Genomic DNA, 16,749 nt, shown 5'->3' with positions numbered 1-16,749 from the left:
TCAGGTTTCTTGGGACCAATCCCGATCCCAGATTTTTTTTCTCACAATCGACTGATACCGATCTTGTGCGTAATTGGAAAATGTGAATATTTCGAAAATGATTATGAGTGGGGAGGAAGGGGAGAATGTTTAGGCCTGTCACAAAGATGCAGAAACGATAGTATACTATATAAACGATTGACTTTTATACCACTTAAATGGTATAAAAGATCGGTTTCTCCAAGTCGGGTAAATTGCCAATCACCAATCAAGGCAACGGCTGATGATGATTGGAGCACCTCTAATAGCAGTGGTTCGCAAACTTTTTAGTTCGAGTTCCGGGACCCAGACGAGGAAAAATAGCAGATCTACAAGCACACAACGCATTTGCAAGCTTGTATCCTATCACAGCACTGTGAGGACCTCAATTGCATTTTGTTTCTTGTACCCCAAAAACAATTCGTCTCGACGATTACATACAGTCTGACTGACTACTTTTAGTTCATGGCTTGGCTGGCATGGAAGTAATTTATTTGAAAACAGGACAGTGTGTCCAGTGCAGGTGTAACGTAGTGTACTACTAACCTACTGTCGTGAAGACCTTGCACTTTTTGCTGAGTGCGATAGCGATGGCTGCCTGGCCGACGCCCCCTGACCCTGAGTGGATGAGCACACTCTCTCCTGGGCGGAGCCTGCCGCGCACTACCAGAGAGTAGTAGGCTGTAGCGTAGACCACTGGCACTGATGCAGCCTGTTCCAGAGTCCTGCATGGGGAAACGGACACCATTTACAATTTAGGCATTTAGCAGACACTCTTAATCCAGAGTGATTTACAGTAAGCAAGCAACAACACATGGTAATACATCAAATACATACAAAAATAGTCATCAAGAATCATACGGAAGCTAATAACCTAGCATCTAACAGTAGAACATCTGTACAGTAAAGCTATGAGTATACATTAGAGTGCAATGTCTACATCAAATGCTATCTAAGTTTAGCCTTTGCATACGCCTGTGAGGTCGCCGAGGCTAGTGCAAGTGCCACGGGCTAAGATGGAGTCTGAAGAGGTGGGTCTTCAGACTATGGCAAACGTACACATAGATACAACAATATAAGTTACATGGCAATCTGCCCATTATATTTTGAGATATCTTGTGTGAAAGTGTATTTTTAGGCCCCCAAAAAGGTGTTCATCGGCCATGGGAGCCTGATGGTGCAGAGCAATTTCAACGTGCAGATATACGTACAGTATGTTGGTATAGAAAGATGTAAGCCATTTGCTTGTCCATAGAGGCCAATGTAAGTGTTATTTAGACAGATGGTACGTTTGATCTGCTATCCTTGCTTTGCATCATGCAATAGTGTTTTTGCATTATTTTTACTTGAGCATTTACCCTGGTGATTGTAAACTAACAGCATCTACATTTTCAACCTACCGGTAGCTACAATTCACCCAACAATAACATGCGGACACCTTGGTCAATGCTTTCAAGCTAGACTATTGTTCTCTCTTCTTCGGTTTACCATCAACATCAAGTACTAACTAGGAAAAGGACATTTCACACCAGCACACAAAGCACTACACTGGCTGCCGAGACGGTAACAAGAAGATTCACCCCGTTTCTGTTTTCCTCCCAGAATTTTCTCCAGTGAGGGGTGGGAGAGGCTGGACAGCAGACGGCTGGATTTTGAATTTCTCTAACTATAAACTTTCATGACAGCAGACAGCCTAAGTACAAATATAATTTACTAGAATTTCGCCCCCCTTCGGGGGGCTCAATCCTAGTGTCGTTGCAGCGCAATATGGGAAGAAGGAAATTGCGTTGACAGAGTTGACAGACTCCACTTCATGTTTCAGCTGTGTTTTTAAACTCAGTAGTGTGCCCTGCACATGTAGTAACGGATGGGTTATAAATTATTATAATAACAGAAAGTGTTTTTTATTTCTCATAAATACGCAAACATGGTGAAACAACTGCAGTCACAGAGAGCAGTGCCAAGGTAGCTGCTGCCTGCTAACGATGCAAACAACAGCCTTGCCTGTCGTGTGTGTGTGTGTGGGGGGGGGGGGGGGGGGGGGGGATAGCACTATTTTTCGACATTTTACTGTCATAAATATTTACATCTGTAGCCTATATTGTGATTACATTTGACCGTACATTTGACTCTTGTGTTATATTCTTGTGAAATATTCAGTAAAGTATTGTGGTGAAATATTCACCCCAAGTTGATAAGATATGCAGAGAATATAATACCAAGAAGCCCCAGTTTGAAATGCATTAGGCCACAGACCCCCATTTGATACCATTTGCTCTCTGGGAAAATCAGGGTCCATTTGGTTCCATTTGTATGCTCTTGGAGTATGATGACTGTGCTAACAGTATTATCATAAAATATGTCTCAGTTTGAAGATTCAAAAAAACATATTTCATATGTGTGAGCTTGTAAAGGAACGTTCAACCTAGAGACAGTGTTGCCAAGTCTGATCATTATAAGCTACTTTGGACTTGTTTATCTATTGGTAGTCCTTGACATGGAAATGTTTGAGTTCCACTGCTCTGAAACAACATTAGACAACAAAGTTTGACAGTCAACACTATAATTGATTATTTTAAGACTAATTTCCGGACCATTTTTGATTTACCTACTTTGAACTGGCCTATTAACATTTTTATAGACCTGGTTGCTTGTTTCACTCTCACATCCACGATATGTGGCAACCCTGGTCCCTGGTTTGTTTTGCGTGTGGATGTTTTTTGTGTTGCTTTAGCATCTTTAGCACAGTAGCTATCAGAGGCTGCAGTCATGTGGAAGCAGGAGGGAAAAAGGAAAAAAGACGAAAACACACAGCATTGCGCGGCCGCAGATCTGCCCTTAAACGGCAGATCTGTCGTTTTATGGATCATAGAACGAACGTATGCTGTTAGCTTGTTGCCCCCCCCCCCCTCCCTCTCTCTCTCTCTCTCTCTCTCTCTCTCTCTCTCTCTGACGTTCTCTCTCTCTCGCTCGCGCGCGTTACTCTAACACGTCTTTCTGTCTTTCTCTCTCTCTCTCTCTCTCTCTCTGTCAGAAAGCGTTGTCACTCCTGTCAGTTATTTCGTCGTGTATTGGTAGCCTATATGAGGCCAATATTGGCGTTACGCATTTCACTTGAATAATGTTGTGTGCGCACGTGCGCACGCTGAGAAAGACAGTTATTTAATGAAACTGAAAATTATAACGTGCTGCGCTGTCTCGCCGCCGTATAGCCATTCCTGTGTGTGTGTGTGTGTGTGTGTGTGTGTGTGTGTATGTGTGTGTGTGTGCGCGTGTGCGCAAGACAGACGTGCGTGTGTGTGCAGGCTGAGAGCTGCTGACTGTGATTGACGTGTGAGCTGGATAAATCATTGAGAGTTGGAAAAAGCGCACGCAGAGCCAACTCGCAGGCAGTGCCTCAGGCCAGATGCCTGAGAATCGGCACAGGATTCTCTGGGTCACCAGTGTTGGTGTGACACACACGGCTTCCACATTTAGCTTCATACTGGGTGAAAGTGGCGTTCCAAAAATTATTTTTCCCCTCGGAATTCTTATTCACAATGAGATGGAGTTGAGGTGTTTGTGTTTGCTTGCTGGAGCTATAAGTATTTGCATTAAATGTCCACTCGCGCATCGAAGTAAAAAGCAAGATGGCCGATTGTGAGACTGAAAAGGAGTGTGGGGGCGGGCCTGGTGGGCCTATGAGAACACAGAGAAGTGTTGCCAGGTTTGCGAATTGTAAGCGAGTTGTAGTGTGTGCAAGTAGCCTGGTTAAAAGGCCTTGTTTGTGCCGCTGTTGGGGCAACAGAACATGTCGACCAGTTTCTGTCAACCGCTTTTGGTCAGGTGACCAACTCCACAAATGTTAAATTAGATGAAAAGTTGTTGTAGGATATGTGGGGATTATCTGACGAGGTACCATTTGAGGGGGCAAAACCTTACATATACTAAATAATACTAAATTGTTTATAGGGTCAATATAAGTAATATAATATAGCCTTTCCACAGGAGTATCTTTTTATATTTTTCCAAAAAGAATACAAACAGCCAATAGCATATTACAAAGTTATCCCCTCACTGGGGAATATTCCGAGAGGAAAAACGGACAAGCCAGAGCTGACTTCAAGGTGCTGCTCCTGAGCTATAAAATAAAGCCTTAAATGGACTTGCTCCATCTTACATGTCCAGTCTAATACAGTACAGTAATACAGCCCAGGGCAAACACAACAGTACATCCCTGGACCTCACAGTCTCAAAGTATTATATAGAGCGCCGCAGTCCCTCCCCCTTTCAGAAAAACAAGTGGCCCAGGAAATGAAAACGCAATGCATTCTCCCATCGGCACTTCTAATATAATTTATTTAAAGACGGTTACGCCGCGGACAAAGCCAACTCGGATCGTGACAAATCATGACAATGAACACAATGTTTTGGGCCGATCAAATCATTAGAAAGAAGAAAAGAAAGTCAGGAGACAACACTATTTGTTTTGTTTTTCGTCTTATAAATTATTTGATCGGCCCAAAACATTGTGTTCATTGTCATGATTTGTCACGATCCGAGTTGGCTTTGTCCGCGGCGTAACCGTCTTTAAATAAATTATATTAGAAGTGCCGATGGGAGAATTCATTGGGGTTTCATTTCCTGGGCCACTCGTTTTTCTGAAAGGGGGAGGGACTATACCTTGGCTTTTAACCCCGCTTGAGTTCCTTCGGTCCTTGTAAATGTTTTGTCTCACTGTGATGCCGTTTGCTTTTCTGTTGTTTTTCTGTATTGTGTCTCAGCTGTTTTCACTGTTTGTACTTTGTTTTCTCGCAGTTGTTATTCTGTGTGGTAGCTTAGTGCATTTGTTTTTATTTTTCTCCTGTACAGCACTTTGTAAACTCTGAGTTTTGATACATGCTATATAAATAAAGTGGATTGGATTGGATTGAACGCCCTGTCTCTGGAATGTTCTGTTGGATATTTTTAAAAAGAAAAAAAAAGAAAAAGAGGCCTGCAGTTTTATTGATTGTATGTCCACCTCTTCATACCCAGTGGTATTAAACACGGTGTGGTAATCTTTCTTGTTTTTGCTGATCTGTGCATTTTTCAGCTGTGCACTGCATGCGCATGGTGATTATCATTTTACGGTGTATTCTTTGCTACTGTGTTTTGCTGTACGACTTGTTAAGTTGTTGTGAAGTGTAAAGAGACCCCTTTATGATGTTTCACTATAAATAATTAAAAACTACATGCGGTCATACGCTAGCAGCATACTGATACATTCAAGTGTGCACTCTCCGTCGCACACACACACACACACACACAGTTTACTAACCAGCTGGAGGGTACATCCCACAGGAAGCGCTTGTCAGCGTCTACGCAGGTGGCCAGGCCTTTAGCCGGCAGCAGGCCCATCACACGCCGACCGCTAGGGTCACGTCCGGAGAACTCCATGCCCAGCATGCACTGCTGCAGAGCAAGGTCTCCTACCATGTGAGAGATGGAGGAGCAAGGTTAAGAGTACGCACGTGTGTGTGTGTGTGTGTGTGTGTGTGTGTGTGACAGATAAAAGGGAACGAGAGAATATAAGAAAAATAACAATTTTACCTCAGTTATTTCCAATTTAGGCTATAAATGTGAACTGCACTGCACCTGGAATGGCGTCTGGTGGCAGTTTGCCGGTGGCCAGCATGATGTCTCTGAAGTTGAGGGAGCTGTAGTAGACGCTACACAGCTGCACGTTGGGGTCGGTCGCCACAAAATGGCGGAGAGGCGAGGCGATCCAGCGCAGTGACGACAGGTCCCCACGGGTCAACACGTTGACGTAGGCCTGCTCCGTCAACTCCACGTTGAGATCTGCCGCGACAAAAACACATAATAATGTGACCTCAAAACCCCCTTGTTTCCCTTTTCCGAGGATAGGCAAACATTCAGTGAAAACAGGTGAAGAGATCTGGTGTAGAGGGGGAAACGGAGGGGACCGAGTATAGACCCCTGGAGGACACCGGGCAGTTAATGAAGGATATAGTTCATATAGGTTCAATGGTTCATGACATTCCCTGCTCGATAGTGTGCATTTTGATCTATGTATGAAGTGTGTATGAAATTGTGTGAGGAGTTTGGTACCCTGAGTGATGAGCTGGTGTCTGAAAACGCCCCAGTGCCCGTCTCGGAACACGTTCATGACCAGATCCCCCTCCAGCACGGACTGCATGGAATTATGGGTAGATTTCAGGGTTGGCACGGCTGATGATTCGTCGAGGTTGGACACAAACGCACAGCTGGTGAAAACATCGATGAGAAGCGGTTAGTAAATTTGGTGACAGATGTGCCACACATACCTATTGTATACAGTATACATGTGCAACCTACCGTATGCGGTTGCCCCCAGATTCTTGCCGTAGACAGTTGACCATTCCTACAACTCCACAGTGGCTCTGAGAGGCAGTCAGCCAAACAGGGGAGTCTGAGGATTCAGCCAGTGTTGTCTGGACAAGAAACACACATATACAGTACACACACGATTATAGTCAGTGTTATGGATACAGACAAAGGCCATGATCGAATGGAACCTACAGTAGTTAACCTAAACTAGAACGTAATCGGGTGTTGTTATACAAGAAATATAATCAAACGTGTAATCACTTTACATTTTACAGAGACACTGAGGAGCTCACCTTGAGAGTTTCCACCCACTGGTAGTCTGTGCCGTCCACAGGCATGAAGATGGGCTGCTTGCTGGGTAACTTGCGGCGACAGAGGAAGAGAGCAGAGCCATAGAAGGACTTCTTGACAGCAGCCAGGGTGAGAGAGGCCTCTGAGAACACCTTCTCCCACTCAGCCTGGCGGAGAGGAGAAGGAGATGACGATAATAAATATACCTCTCACTTATGCTGCATTGACATGGGATCAGGCAGACCGGAAGTCATTTTAGTGGACGGGAGCAGGACGTTAAACAGAACAGGACGGCACGGCAGCCCGGCAACCAGAACCAGCGACAGTAACGGCAGACAGCGTCATTGTTACAATATTTTATCTTTTTACCATTCTGTGCCGTCCAGCATGTGGTGCCGTTTGATGCCTAGTTGCCTACCGCTTGCCTGATCCCATGTGAATGCAGCATTTCACCTTCCCACGTGTTGCTAGTGAGGCCAGGAGAGCCACTCATGTATATGCCGTGTTGTGCGTGTGATGTGTCGGTGTGAGCTTGTCCGTGCGAGTCCCTGCCCACAGCAATATATAAATCCAGCTTTACTGATTTAAGTGAAAACGGAAAAGCATTTCTGCCTTTCTAGGTGTTCAAATTGCCATCCCATGCCCAGCCTTTATTTGCTCTGGACTGATTCAAGGAATGGATAGACAGGGTAATAAAGCTTGTGCTGACCGGTTAGCTGTCGTATTGGCCCTAGGGATTGATCAATTGAACACTTTAGTCAGAAATGTAAACAGCACGAGGTACAGTAAGACATTAAGGCTAAAGGGATAACACAAAAAAATCCTATGAACACTTAACGTATAGAAGCTACCCAAACAGCGCACAAGCCAACGTGCAATGTCACTGCGAGCAGCCTCGCTGCTGAAGTACTGCAACTCACCATGTCAAACATGTCTGAAACTCAGCGGCCAAACACAGCTGCTGCGGATGGTTTGGCAAAACTCATGACTGAGGAGATAATGTATCTGAATGCAAAGGAACTAAAACAGAGTGGGGAAACGGCGACCTCCAGTGGTTCACACAATGTCTAATGTGCAAGTAAATAAAAATGTCTGGGTTTCTGAGGCTAATGTGCAAGTAGCTTTGGAAACAGCTGGTGTTTTGAAGGGGGGAAAAAGCCTGGGCGAGCCAAGCAGGGAAAGTGACATAGCAGTGGGAGTGACCCTTGTATTTCGTTAAACCAATAACATTGCTCCAACTTTAGTGATGTCATGTCAGTGTCCTCCGCTCAGTTCTACTGGGGAGGGGAGGGGAGAGGAGGCGGGCTCATAGGTTGGTGAGCCAATAGGAAGTCGGAGTCAGGGTTTCCAGCGCTAGTTTGTTCCGTTCTTCTATGCCCATAAAAGCATAGGGCTCTTTCAGGCTAATGTGAGTAATAGCAAGGCCAGTTTTCAGCCAACTTGCTGAAAAACCCCAGTATGACTACTATTTTGTTTGTCAAGGCACTTTGTTTTTGTTGATGGACACTATATTTGAATATTAACATTACTATATGGAAATATACATGTATAATAACCTAATAATAAATAGTAGTAATAATAAATGAAGCTCAGTGGCCTTGTGGTTAGAGTGTCTGCCTTGAGACTGGACTCAGGACGGGATTTAATCCCTGGCCAAGCCACAAAAAGTGTGTACAAAAATATTTCTATGCCCTTCAACAATAGTATCAATAGTATATATATTTTGTTACTGAGTGTTCACTCCTGTCGTCTTAAATTTGCTTTATAAATAAAGTGGATTTAATTTGATTGATTGATATATACCTTTAACAAAAAAAAGTGAAACACCTAAAATTACAATTACGTGGACCGCACCAGACCGACGGGAATTGAACCACGACAGTGGTGCACGTACAGTACTGTACCTGTCTGGAGAATGAGGTTTTCTAACTGACACAGCCTGTATTGTGTTTTTCCTGGCTTTGTGGAAAGCCCCCCCCCCCCCCCCCCCATCCCCATGAGAAATAACACTACTACTAACCTGCGTGAGCAGTCCTTGCTGGTTGCTGGTGCTCTGTGAGGGGGTGGAGAGGAAGGCCACTGTCTCTCCCAGTGTCTCTCCCTTCAGCAGGGTGTGGAGGAGGACAAATCCCCCTTCCTTGGCTCCAGAGGCCAGGTTGGCCACCAGCTCCCCGGCCTGCTCTGGCCCCAGAGTGCCCCAGGCGTGGTTACACACCACCAGGTCTGCTCCGCCCAGTCCACTGGGAGCGGGGCCCGTCACAGGGTCCCACTGGGCCGCCGTGACGCCAAGCCCATCCAGGCTGGCCTGGAGCGGGGACAGCAGGTCTGGGGCGGTGTCCGTGGCCGTGTAGTCCACACGCATCATGGGCTGAATGTTGAGGAAGGGCACGGCATGGGAGAAGAGCTGTCCGTCGCCGGAAAGAGCCTGAGAGTGAAGTAAAAGGATACATTAACATTTTCAAATAAGGTAAAACTGTAAAAATCTATTTTATTCTGTGATGGCCCATTTACAAAAGAAAAATCACAGCAGTACTTTGAAAGATTAATTCGTTTTAAATTAAAGTCTAGGCCAGTGGTTGGCAACAGGCGCAATAATATCGAGCCTGCCAAATTATTGTGTAAATAATATAATACACAATATCTAATTTCTCAAGAGACCAGCGGAAGTGGAGCGCTAAACGAGAGTGAGCCGGTGACATCCGGTCTCTACAAGTGGAAGCGGGTTGTGCCCCATAGGCAAATTCAAAGGAGAGAAAATAAATCTGACTGACAGACCAACATATAATGACAAAACAGAGAATCTAACCCCACCTGAAGAATGCTGATTATACTCGTATCTATGTTGAGAGACAGGCACAGACAATCCCATTCTTATTCAAACGTTCCATTTACACTTTCTTCAGACTTTTCTCTTGTGTTAGATGTTTTTGTTTTTCCACCGTTTCATCTCTATTTTGTTCATTTGTTCTTTCTTTCAAAGAAGAGACCTTGGACGTTGAAAGAGCTTGTGTTCCTTCCTGTTCCATCTAAAGTAAAATTGTACTGGCTTAGAAAATAATGGGGCTGAGGCCACACTCACTTGCCGACACCTAGTCTAGGCTTTTAGCAGACAATCTCATCCAGAGTGACAAGGTCTGAACACAACAGGGTAAGTGGGTGAGGAATTCAAGTTCAAAGAAAAAGCACAAAGTAACCAGGATCGAAAGTAGTAGTAGTACGTTATCTTTCTAACATACTTTAGCATCTGTCTACAAGTAAACAATATACCAACCAAAATATAATTAGAATCACTCACTAATTAAGTAATAGAAAATGAGGGAGCCAACGCAAATACCATCACAGTAGTGATTTGGTCACAGGTGCAAACTGAAGGCCTTTAGCTACCTTAAAAAGGAGATGGTAGGCAGGTTTGATGCCGGTGTAATCAAATGCTTTGTTGTAATGCTGTAATGGGGGGGGGGGGGGGGGCGCTATATAAATGTACCTTTTGCAAATAACATCACACACACATTTCAATTAATTGCATTGTTTAGCCCAGAGCTTCCCAAAGTTTTTAGGTCGAGACCCAAAAGAGAGACGGTACACACAATAGTGAAAATAGCAGATATACAAGCTCACAACGTGTCGCTTTGCCCCATGTTACGTGTGTGTATATTATATAATATATATATATATATATATATACACATATACACACACACACACACACACACGAGTCGTCACCCATACAAATTGGTCCACCGACCCACTGTTTGGCAAACAGTGGTGTAGCCCAACCCAACTGTCGTAAAATGACACAGTACGTTACACACTCTTACCTCCAAGACTTTAATCTTGCCAGGTGTGCAGTTCTCCATGGCGATGTCCAGACAGTGTCTGAAGGCGGAGGCGTCCAGCAGGCCTCTCAGCAGGGGGTCCTGGAGAAGGCACCCCCTCTCCTTCTGCACCGTCTGCTCCAGCTCCGACCGCAGGTTACCGTTCAGCTCCAGGCTGCACAGCAGCGCCAGCAGCCGCACCAGGCCGGGCTCGGAGGGCTCCGGGCTGGGCAGCGGGGCATCGGACACCCCTTGCAGACCGGGAATGGACAGCTTGACTCCGTGGGAGGCCAGCTTACACTGCAGCTTGTGGATCAAACCTGCAGGAACAGCGTAGGACAAACTGCTGTTATAGAGGGTTTTCAAACAGACAACGACATTAACAACTGTTCCAACCCATATGAACTTCTGTTTCCTTTCCTTGAAACAAAAAATTGTGAGTCAGCAGTTAGCCACAGCAGCTACAGTGCAATGTATTTATTATGGTGAAAAAATACAGTGAGAAATTATAACATTGCTCGACCCCTTCATTCCCCATTGTAAAACTAAGTAAACTACTTAGTTTTACAATTTAGTAAACTAAGCTGGTTGATGATAGTTAACATAGTTGGCCTAAGCTAACTGTATATAACATTACATTACATTATCATATCAGGTTGAAGAAGCTGGTCAATAGCCGGCCCGAATGTACAGTATGCAAGGATTTAAGCAATAGCTAACAACTATATGAGATCCTACAAAAGGCACTCAAAGATGCATTGCAACAACAAGCAAATGTTCATTCCAATTGTGCATTTTCTCTTAAACACAGTACCTTTGCAGAACCTAAGCTGCTCTGCCAGCTTCTCATTGGCCATCAGGCAGTCCGCCTCCACATAGGGAACAAACACAAACTCCTCCAGTGTGGGCGGGCTCTGTTGCTGTTGGCGACGTGGTGCCACGGTGGCGTGGAGGCCGCAGATCTGGACGCCACCGGCCACTATGTTGTCAAGACAACGGTCCACGTGGACATCCACAGCTGTGGGACGGACAGGAATACAATGTCAAGAGACCGTTTCAGTTTGCAATATACTAAACTCAAGGAAATCCTGGGTAAATGAGTCCCAGTCAAGGTTATTATAGTAAACGAAATAACAAAAACTAAAATTGAGAAAAATAATAAACTAAATAAAAACAATTAAAAAACGATAACTAACCGAAATTGTGTGTTTAAAAAAAGAAATAAAGAAAACTGAAATTATAGACAAAATGCCCTTAGTATTAGTTTTTCTCGAGTAGAGTTTTATTACACAATAGGCCTACTTACGCTGACATTTTTTAATCTGGCACCTGACAAATATCCCAAAGTATGAAAAAAATAACTACGGTAATAAAAACACTAAAACTAAAACTAGCAAACCCGCTCTAAAAACTAATTTAATCTAACTGAAATAGAATAAAAATAAAAATAAATCAAAAACTAAAACGTGTGCCTTTATCATTTATTGTGTGAGAGACAAGAGACAACACAGACCTTGCTTGCCCTCTGAGTAGTCCAAGACCTTCTCCCGGTGCAGGGTAGGGTCCACACACACAGAGCGGACCCTGGTTGGGAGGCGCAGGCTACGGCCGGACAGGCCCACCACGATCATCTGCAACATGGTGTCCAGCAAGGTCACCCAATTGCCTGTCCACTGCAGTTTCCCACTGTCACCTGGGACAACCAATCACAAGCAAGGATAGCAGCAGCGTTAATTAGTCTCAGGGAATCATTGAATGCCGATAGATTCCGCCTCAGTCTCCGTCTCTCTTTGTCCCCCTCTCTCTATCGAAAATAAAGCAGAGATATTGTAATGTAATCAAATAATCATGAAAGAGAGAGGGTCCTGATCAGCCTGTCATTGATAGTGGGCATTAATGATGTCTTCTTTGGACTTGGAAGGATGAACCAACGGAATAACAATGTAGCGCTCACTGGACGTGCATCAGAGGCCTATCATTTCACTGTGAGGAGCTGAAGTGAAATGAAAAACAACACTATAGGAAGTTATCTGGAGGACCGACGGGAGGGGGAATTTGTTCCGTCAAATCAATAGTTGACCATTATTGTCCAGAGACTCATTATACATGTTTGAAAACAGACACACATATTTACATCTATTAATAGTGACTGGAAGAGCGCGAGGAGATATGGAAAATGTATCCTATAAAATTTGAAACTTAAGAGAACAATTTAAGATAGAATATTTTCATGCTAATAGAATAAAGTGAAAGGGACGCACCAGTGACATTTCTTCTACATTTTGTGGAAGCCAAGCACACACACACACACACACACACACACACACACACACACAAACACACACCTGCGTTGTTAGACTCGAGGATACCCTGGAAGGTCTTTCCGTAGTCATAACCACGGAGACGCAGCTCTTTGTAGATGTCATGGGCTGTAAGCTTCATTTTAGGGTCGCTGTCCTCCTTGCCAACAGTTGACTTGGCAATCTGAGAGCGGAATGAATCCAAGGCTGCGTCCTCCAGAATGCTCACCTTACCTGGAAATGAAACCAGAGGATTGTGATACAGTAGTGGACTCGATTGATGTTTATGTTGACTGCACGAGAGAAACGTAAAATCTGCTTCTCTGATAGGCCCTGCGATTGTTATGAGGTGAGACTACAGTATGTAGACAAAAGTAGCAGAATTAGTTATTCTTTCTTATAGAGATTGTGATATGACCTACCGCTGACAGCCAAGTTGCCATTCTCCGAGACCTCAAACTTGTTGGTGGCAGGCATAAGACGCACCTCCAACTGAACAGAGCCTGCGAGAGACATAAATACATGTATACGAGAAAGAAGAAATCGATGAAAATCAATATCAAATCATGTATTCTCCACATGTTGACACAATATATTTATAACATAATATGATACAGAATTCATCATGCGTCCATTCGCATTATTAGTAGTAGGGGTGCCAGGTAGACTCTTGTCTATCAGAGAAATATTATTCCTCCTTTTGTTTCAATGAGTAATTACTCATCTGAGTTTAATCACTTTAAACCATACACAGGACTTGCATAATAAAATATAAAACCTTGTTGGTGAGAATAAAACCATAAACACCTTGTCAAGTCAGCTTCAAGTATTTTAGTGAAGGATTAAAGCAACAGAAATAACTCGTTCTAGTTCATCACATGTAAAATATACAGTTCAGAATGTTTGTCCTCACCAGTCTTGGGCAGGATGGTGGCCCTGTGGATGGTGACGTCCTCAAAGGTCACGGGGGTGGTTTCCATGACAACGCCCAGGCTCCTCATCAAGGTCCTCCAAGCCAGCACCAGGTAGCCGGTGGCCGGGTAGAGGACACGGCCGTCGATGCAGTGACCCAACATGTAGTAGTCTGGGGACTCTGGGTTGATGTCTGTGTCATGGAGGGAGGGAGTCGGATTGGATGAAATTTAAGCACATTTTCTCACATGTACAGTAAGTGATTCTGTGCCCAGAGCAAGCAGACGGTATACAATAATTATTCCCTGCGCGACATGTGCGCGTATATTAGGCTACACACTCGCTCGTGGTCAATGGAAATGATTAGCAGACGGTATTTATTTTTTCCTCAAAAACGTCGGCACGGCATACTACGTATATAGCGTATCTGGGGACTACACTACTGCAGTCTCACCAATATTGTAGACAGTGGCAGACGTAGATCCCCCAGAGCCACAGGGGAAGTCCTCTGCCTTTGGGACGTCCCAGGTCTGGGCGTGGTCCCACTGCACCAGGGGGGAGATCAGCGGAGTGCCAGATGGCACCGGGTACTCCACAGACGGACTCAAGCGGTTAATATTCACACTGATGCTGCACAGAAAACAAACCATGAAGAGTAGAAATATGACAAAGAGGAAGATCCACGGTGTACAGCAGAGCTTCTTGTCTGGGGGCCAGCCCAGAATAAAAATGTATAACGAAGTAACTCCGGTTTTCAGTTTAATCCAGTAAAAGCATTTCTGGCCCGACTGATCGGACATTTATATTTATTTATTAAATTATTATATTAGATGTTATCATTATTTCCTGTTATCCACTTAAGTCCTATTTTATACTTTGTCATACAAGAGTGTTGCAGGAAGAAAGCTGATCAACAAGCGAACAATGTGTCACGATACGATGCTTTGTGAACTTGTAGAACATTTTTGACAATAATTACTTGCCCAATATACAGTAGGAAAGGCAGGCTGAATGTGGTTAACTCAAAGTGATAGTCGCGACCCCCAGGTTGAGAACCCCTGCTCTATACAGCACGTGTGATGTGATGCAGCGCATGCGAGGCAGCTACGGACCCGCTCATGTGGAGCTTGCCAATGTGTGAGAGGAAGAACTCCAGGTTGTTGGCGTGGCCTCTCTTCATCAGGGGCAGAATGGCACAGGTGGGCTTCAGGCTGCGTTTCAGGATGGCCTATGGCAGCGGAAAAGAAAGGAAGGGGTGGGATAGTTATTATAGTGTCGCGTCGTTCATTCCTTTTTATTTCGTTTAGAATTTCTGTTTTCCATTTCAGTTTAGTTTTTAAGAGTTTTAATGTCATTTGTTTATTTGATTTTCTTAGTCAGGAGCCAGATTAAACAAGGTCAGGAAAAAAAGCAGATCTACAAGCAAATTGCATTGCACTGTGAGCTTATAGATCTGCTATTTTTGAAAATTTGTGACAAAGACTAAAACCATAGATATTTTCACAATGACTTTTGTTTTTTAATACGTTTTAGTTAACTGAAATAATAACTAAAACCAACTATTCATATTCTAATTGTACATTTTAGTTGCAACCCTGATGTCATACCTGCAGCAGACCGTGGGGGGCGATCTCCACCACGGCGGCGTTGTCAGGCACGTGGTTCAGCGCCTCCTGGAAGAGCACGGGGCTCACCAGGTTGTTGACGTGGTATTCAGCAGAGCTGTACAGAGAGAGGGGCGACGCCCAGTCAGCCTCAGGGATGCTGGAGCTGACCCACCGCGAGGAGCGCTGCCGGGGCGCTTTGATCACCTTGCAGAGGAGGGGAAATAAATCCTGTATGTTCATTGAACTGATATATGGATCAGAACAATCTATTCTTTTTTTCCCCCTTTATATATATATAAAAAATATGTTTTATTTGATTTTCAACATTAAAAACATTTCATTGCCCGGCCTATACCTTCCCCACCCAGAAAATTAAAATTCATCATTCTCTCTATATCTATTCTTGATAAATTATGCTTAGCAGGGGGAAATGGGCATTGCATAATTGATTTAGGGTGTGCCAAAATGAAGATATGGTTGTATTACCCATGTTTGCCAGTAGGTGTCACTGTCATACTAGGTAGGTCAGTAGTTGGCAGTTACCTTTTTAAGTGCCGCGAGCAGGTTTGGAGCGATGGCGGCCATGTAGTACGAGTGGAAGGCGACGCCAGCACTACGCACCTCCTTGGCAAATACGCCGGTCTCCTTCAGCTCTGCCACAAACTTACTCACAGCCTCCTGCAAGAGGCAGACAGACAACACAGTTCATGTCATCAAGGTGGTTCAACATGTGGGGTCTATATAGTCTTAGAGTCAGGTCCCATGAATTAAAGCAAACCAAAACGAATCTTTTTTTAAATAGCCAAGTCCCAGTGTGCGTCTGTGTGATTTGTGAAACAGTGTGAAAGGAGCCCCCCACACCAGCACTGTCCTAAACTATTACAACTACCACAATATGTAACATTTGGATGTTTTTGAGGCTTGATTGAGGCTTTAACCTTTGCTTTTATATGACCTATCCAAGACAATTTTATGGAAGATGCTTCTGGAACTGCTAGTTTGACCAATTCAAACGCCATAAACTTAAAAATAAATGCAAATAGCCTAACTGCAAGCTCTTAATGTGTCTTCCATAGAAGACATGCTCGCTTCTATGGAATCCAAACTTTAATCCATGAGGTCCTGTTTAAAACCTGTTAATCAGGATCTTTTTATTATTATGATCTGTGTGCCAAAATATGAAGCAGGTGACACATATTTCCAGGTAGTTATCACAAACTCAAGATTATACAATGTGCACACATGCATGATGCACTGAACAAAGAATGAATAAATATGTGAATTTCATTGGAGTGTTCCCCCCCCCCCCTCTTAACAACAAGACAAAGACACTCTTGTAACCTACCACAGCTTCACTATGTGTTCTGACCACATCTGGATAGCATTATGCGTGTACATTACTTCCAACATAATAACTGGGTTCAGCACATACAGTAGCATCTGTACATTCAGTTCTAT

At 44.0% G+C, this 16,749-nt stretch overlaps 1 protein-coding gene across 2 annotated transcripts in view; it reads right to left on the bottom strand.

The window, feature by feature from the left end:
• LOC308333038 (fatty acid synthase-like) overlaps positions 1-16,749 on the bottom strand; it is a 51,829-nt gene that overhangs the window by 16,620 nt on the left and 18,460 nt on the right. For both annotated transcript variants that reach the window (XM_080789226.1, XM_080789225.1), the window contains exons 14-30: positions 15,835-15,969; positions 15,292-15,495; positions 14,797-14,912; positions 14,139-14,314; positions 13,686-13,877; positions 13,195-13,275; positions 12,818-13,006; positions 11,986-12,165; positions 11,287-11,490; positions 10,476-10,792; positions 8,678-9,082; positions 6,660-6,824; positions 6,355-6,470; positions 6,109-6,263; positions 5,635-5,838; positions 5,318-5,468; positions 565-743 (exon numbers count right to left, since the gene is read on the bottom strand). In XM_080789226.1, the coding sequence (XP_080645352.1) occupies positions 565-743; positions 5,318-5,468; positions 5,635-5,838; positions 6,109-6,263; positions 6,355-6,470; positions 6,660-6,824; positions 8,678-9,082; positions 10,476-10,792; positions 11,287-11,490; positions 11,986-12,165; positions 12,818-13,006; positions 13,195-13,275; positions 13,686-13,877; positions 14,139-14,314; positions 14,797-14,912; positions 15,292-15,495; positions 15,835-15,969 (3,169 nt within the window). The remainder of the gene's footprint in view (positions 1-564; positions 744-5,317; positions 5,469-5,634; positions 5,839-6,108; positions 6,264-6,354; positions 6,471-6,659; positions 6,825-8,677; positions 9,083-10,475; positions 10,793-11,286; positions 11,491-11,985; positions 12,166-12,817; positions 13,007-13,194; positions 13,276-13,685; positions 13,878-14,138; positions 14,315-14,796; positions 14,913-15,291; positions 15,496-15,834; positions 15,970-16,749) is intronic.

This window comes from Protomyctophum bolini (genome assembly GCF_963924005.1).
Source record: "Protomyctophum bolini genome assembly, chromosome: 18".
Classification (NCBI taxonomy): domain Eukaryota; kingdom Metazoa; phylum Chordata; class Actinopteri; order Myctophiformes; family Myctophidae; genus Protomyctophum; species Protomyctophum bolini.
This window is presented reverse-complemented; position numbering and strand designations above follow the sequence as displayed.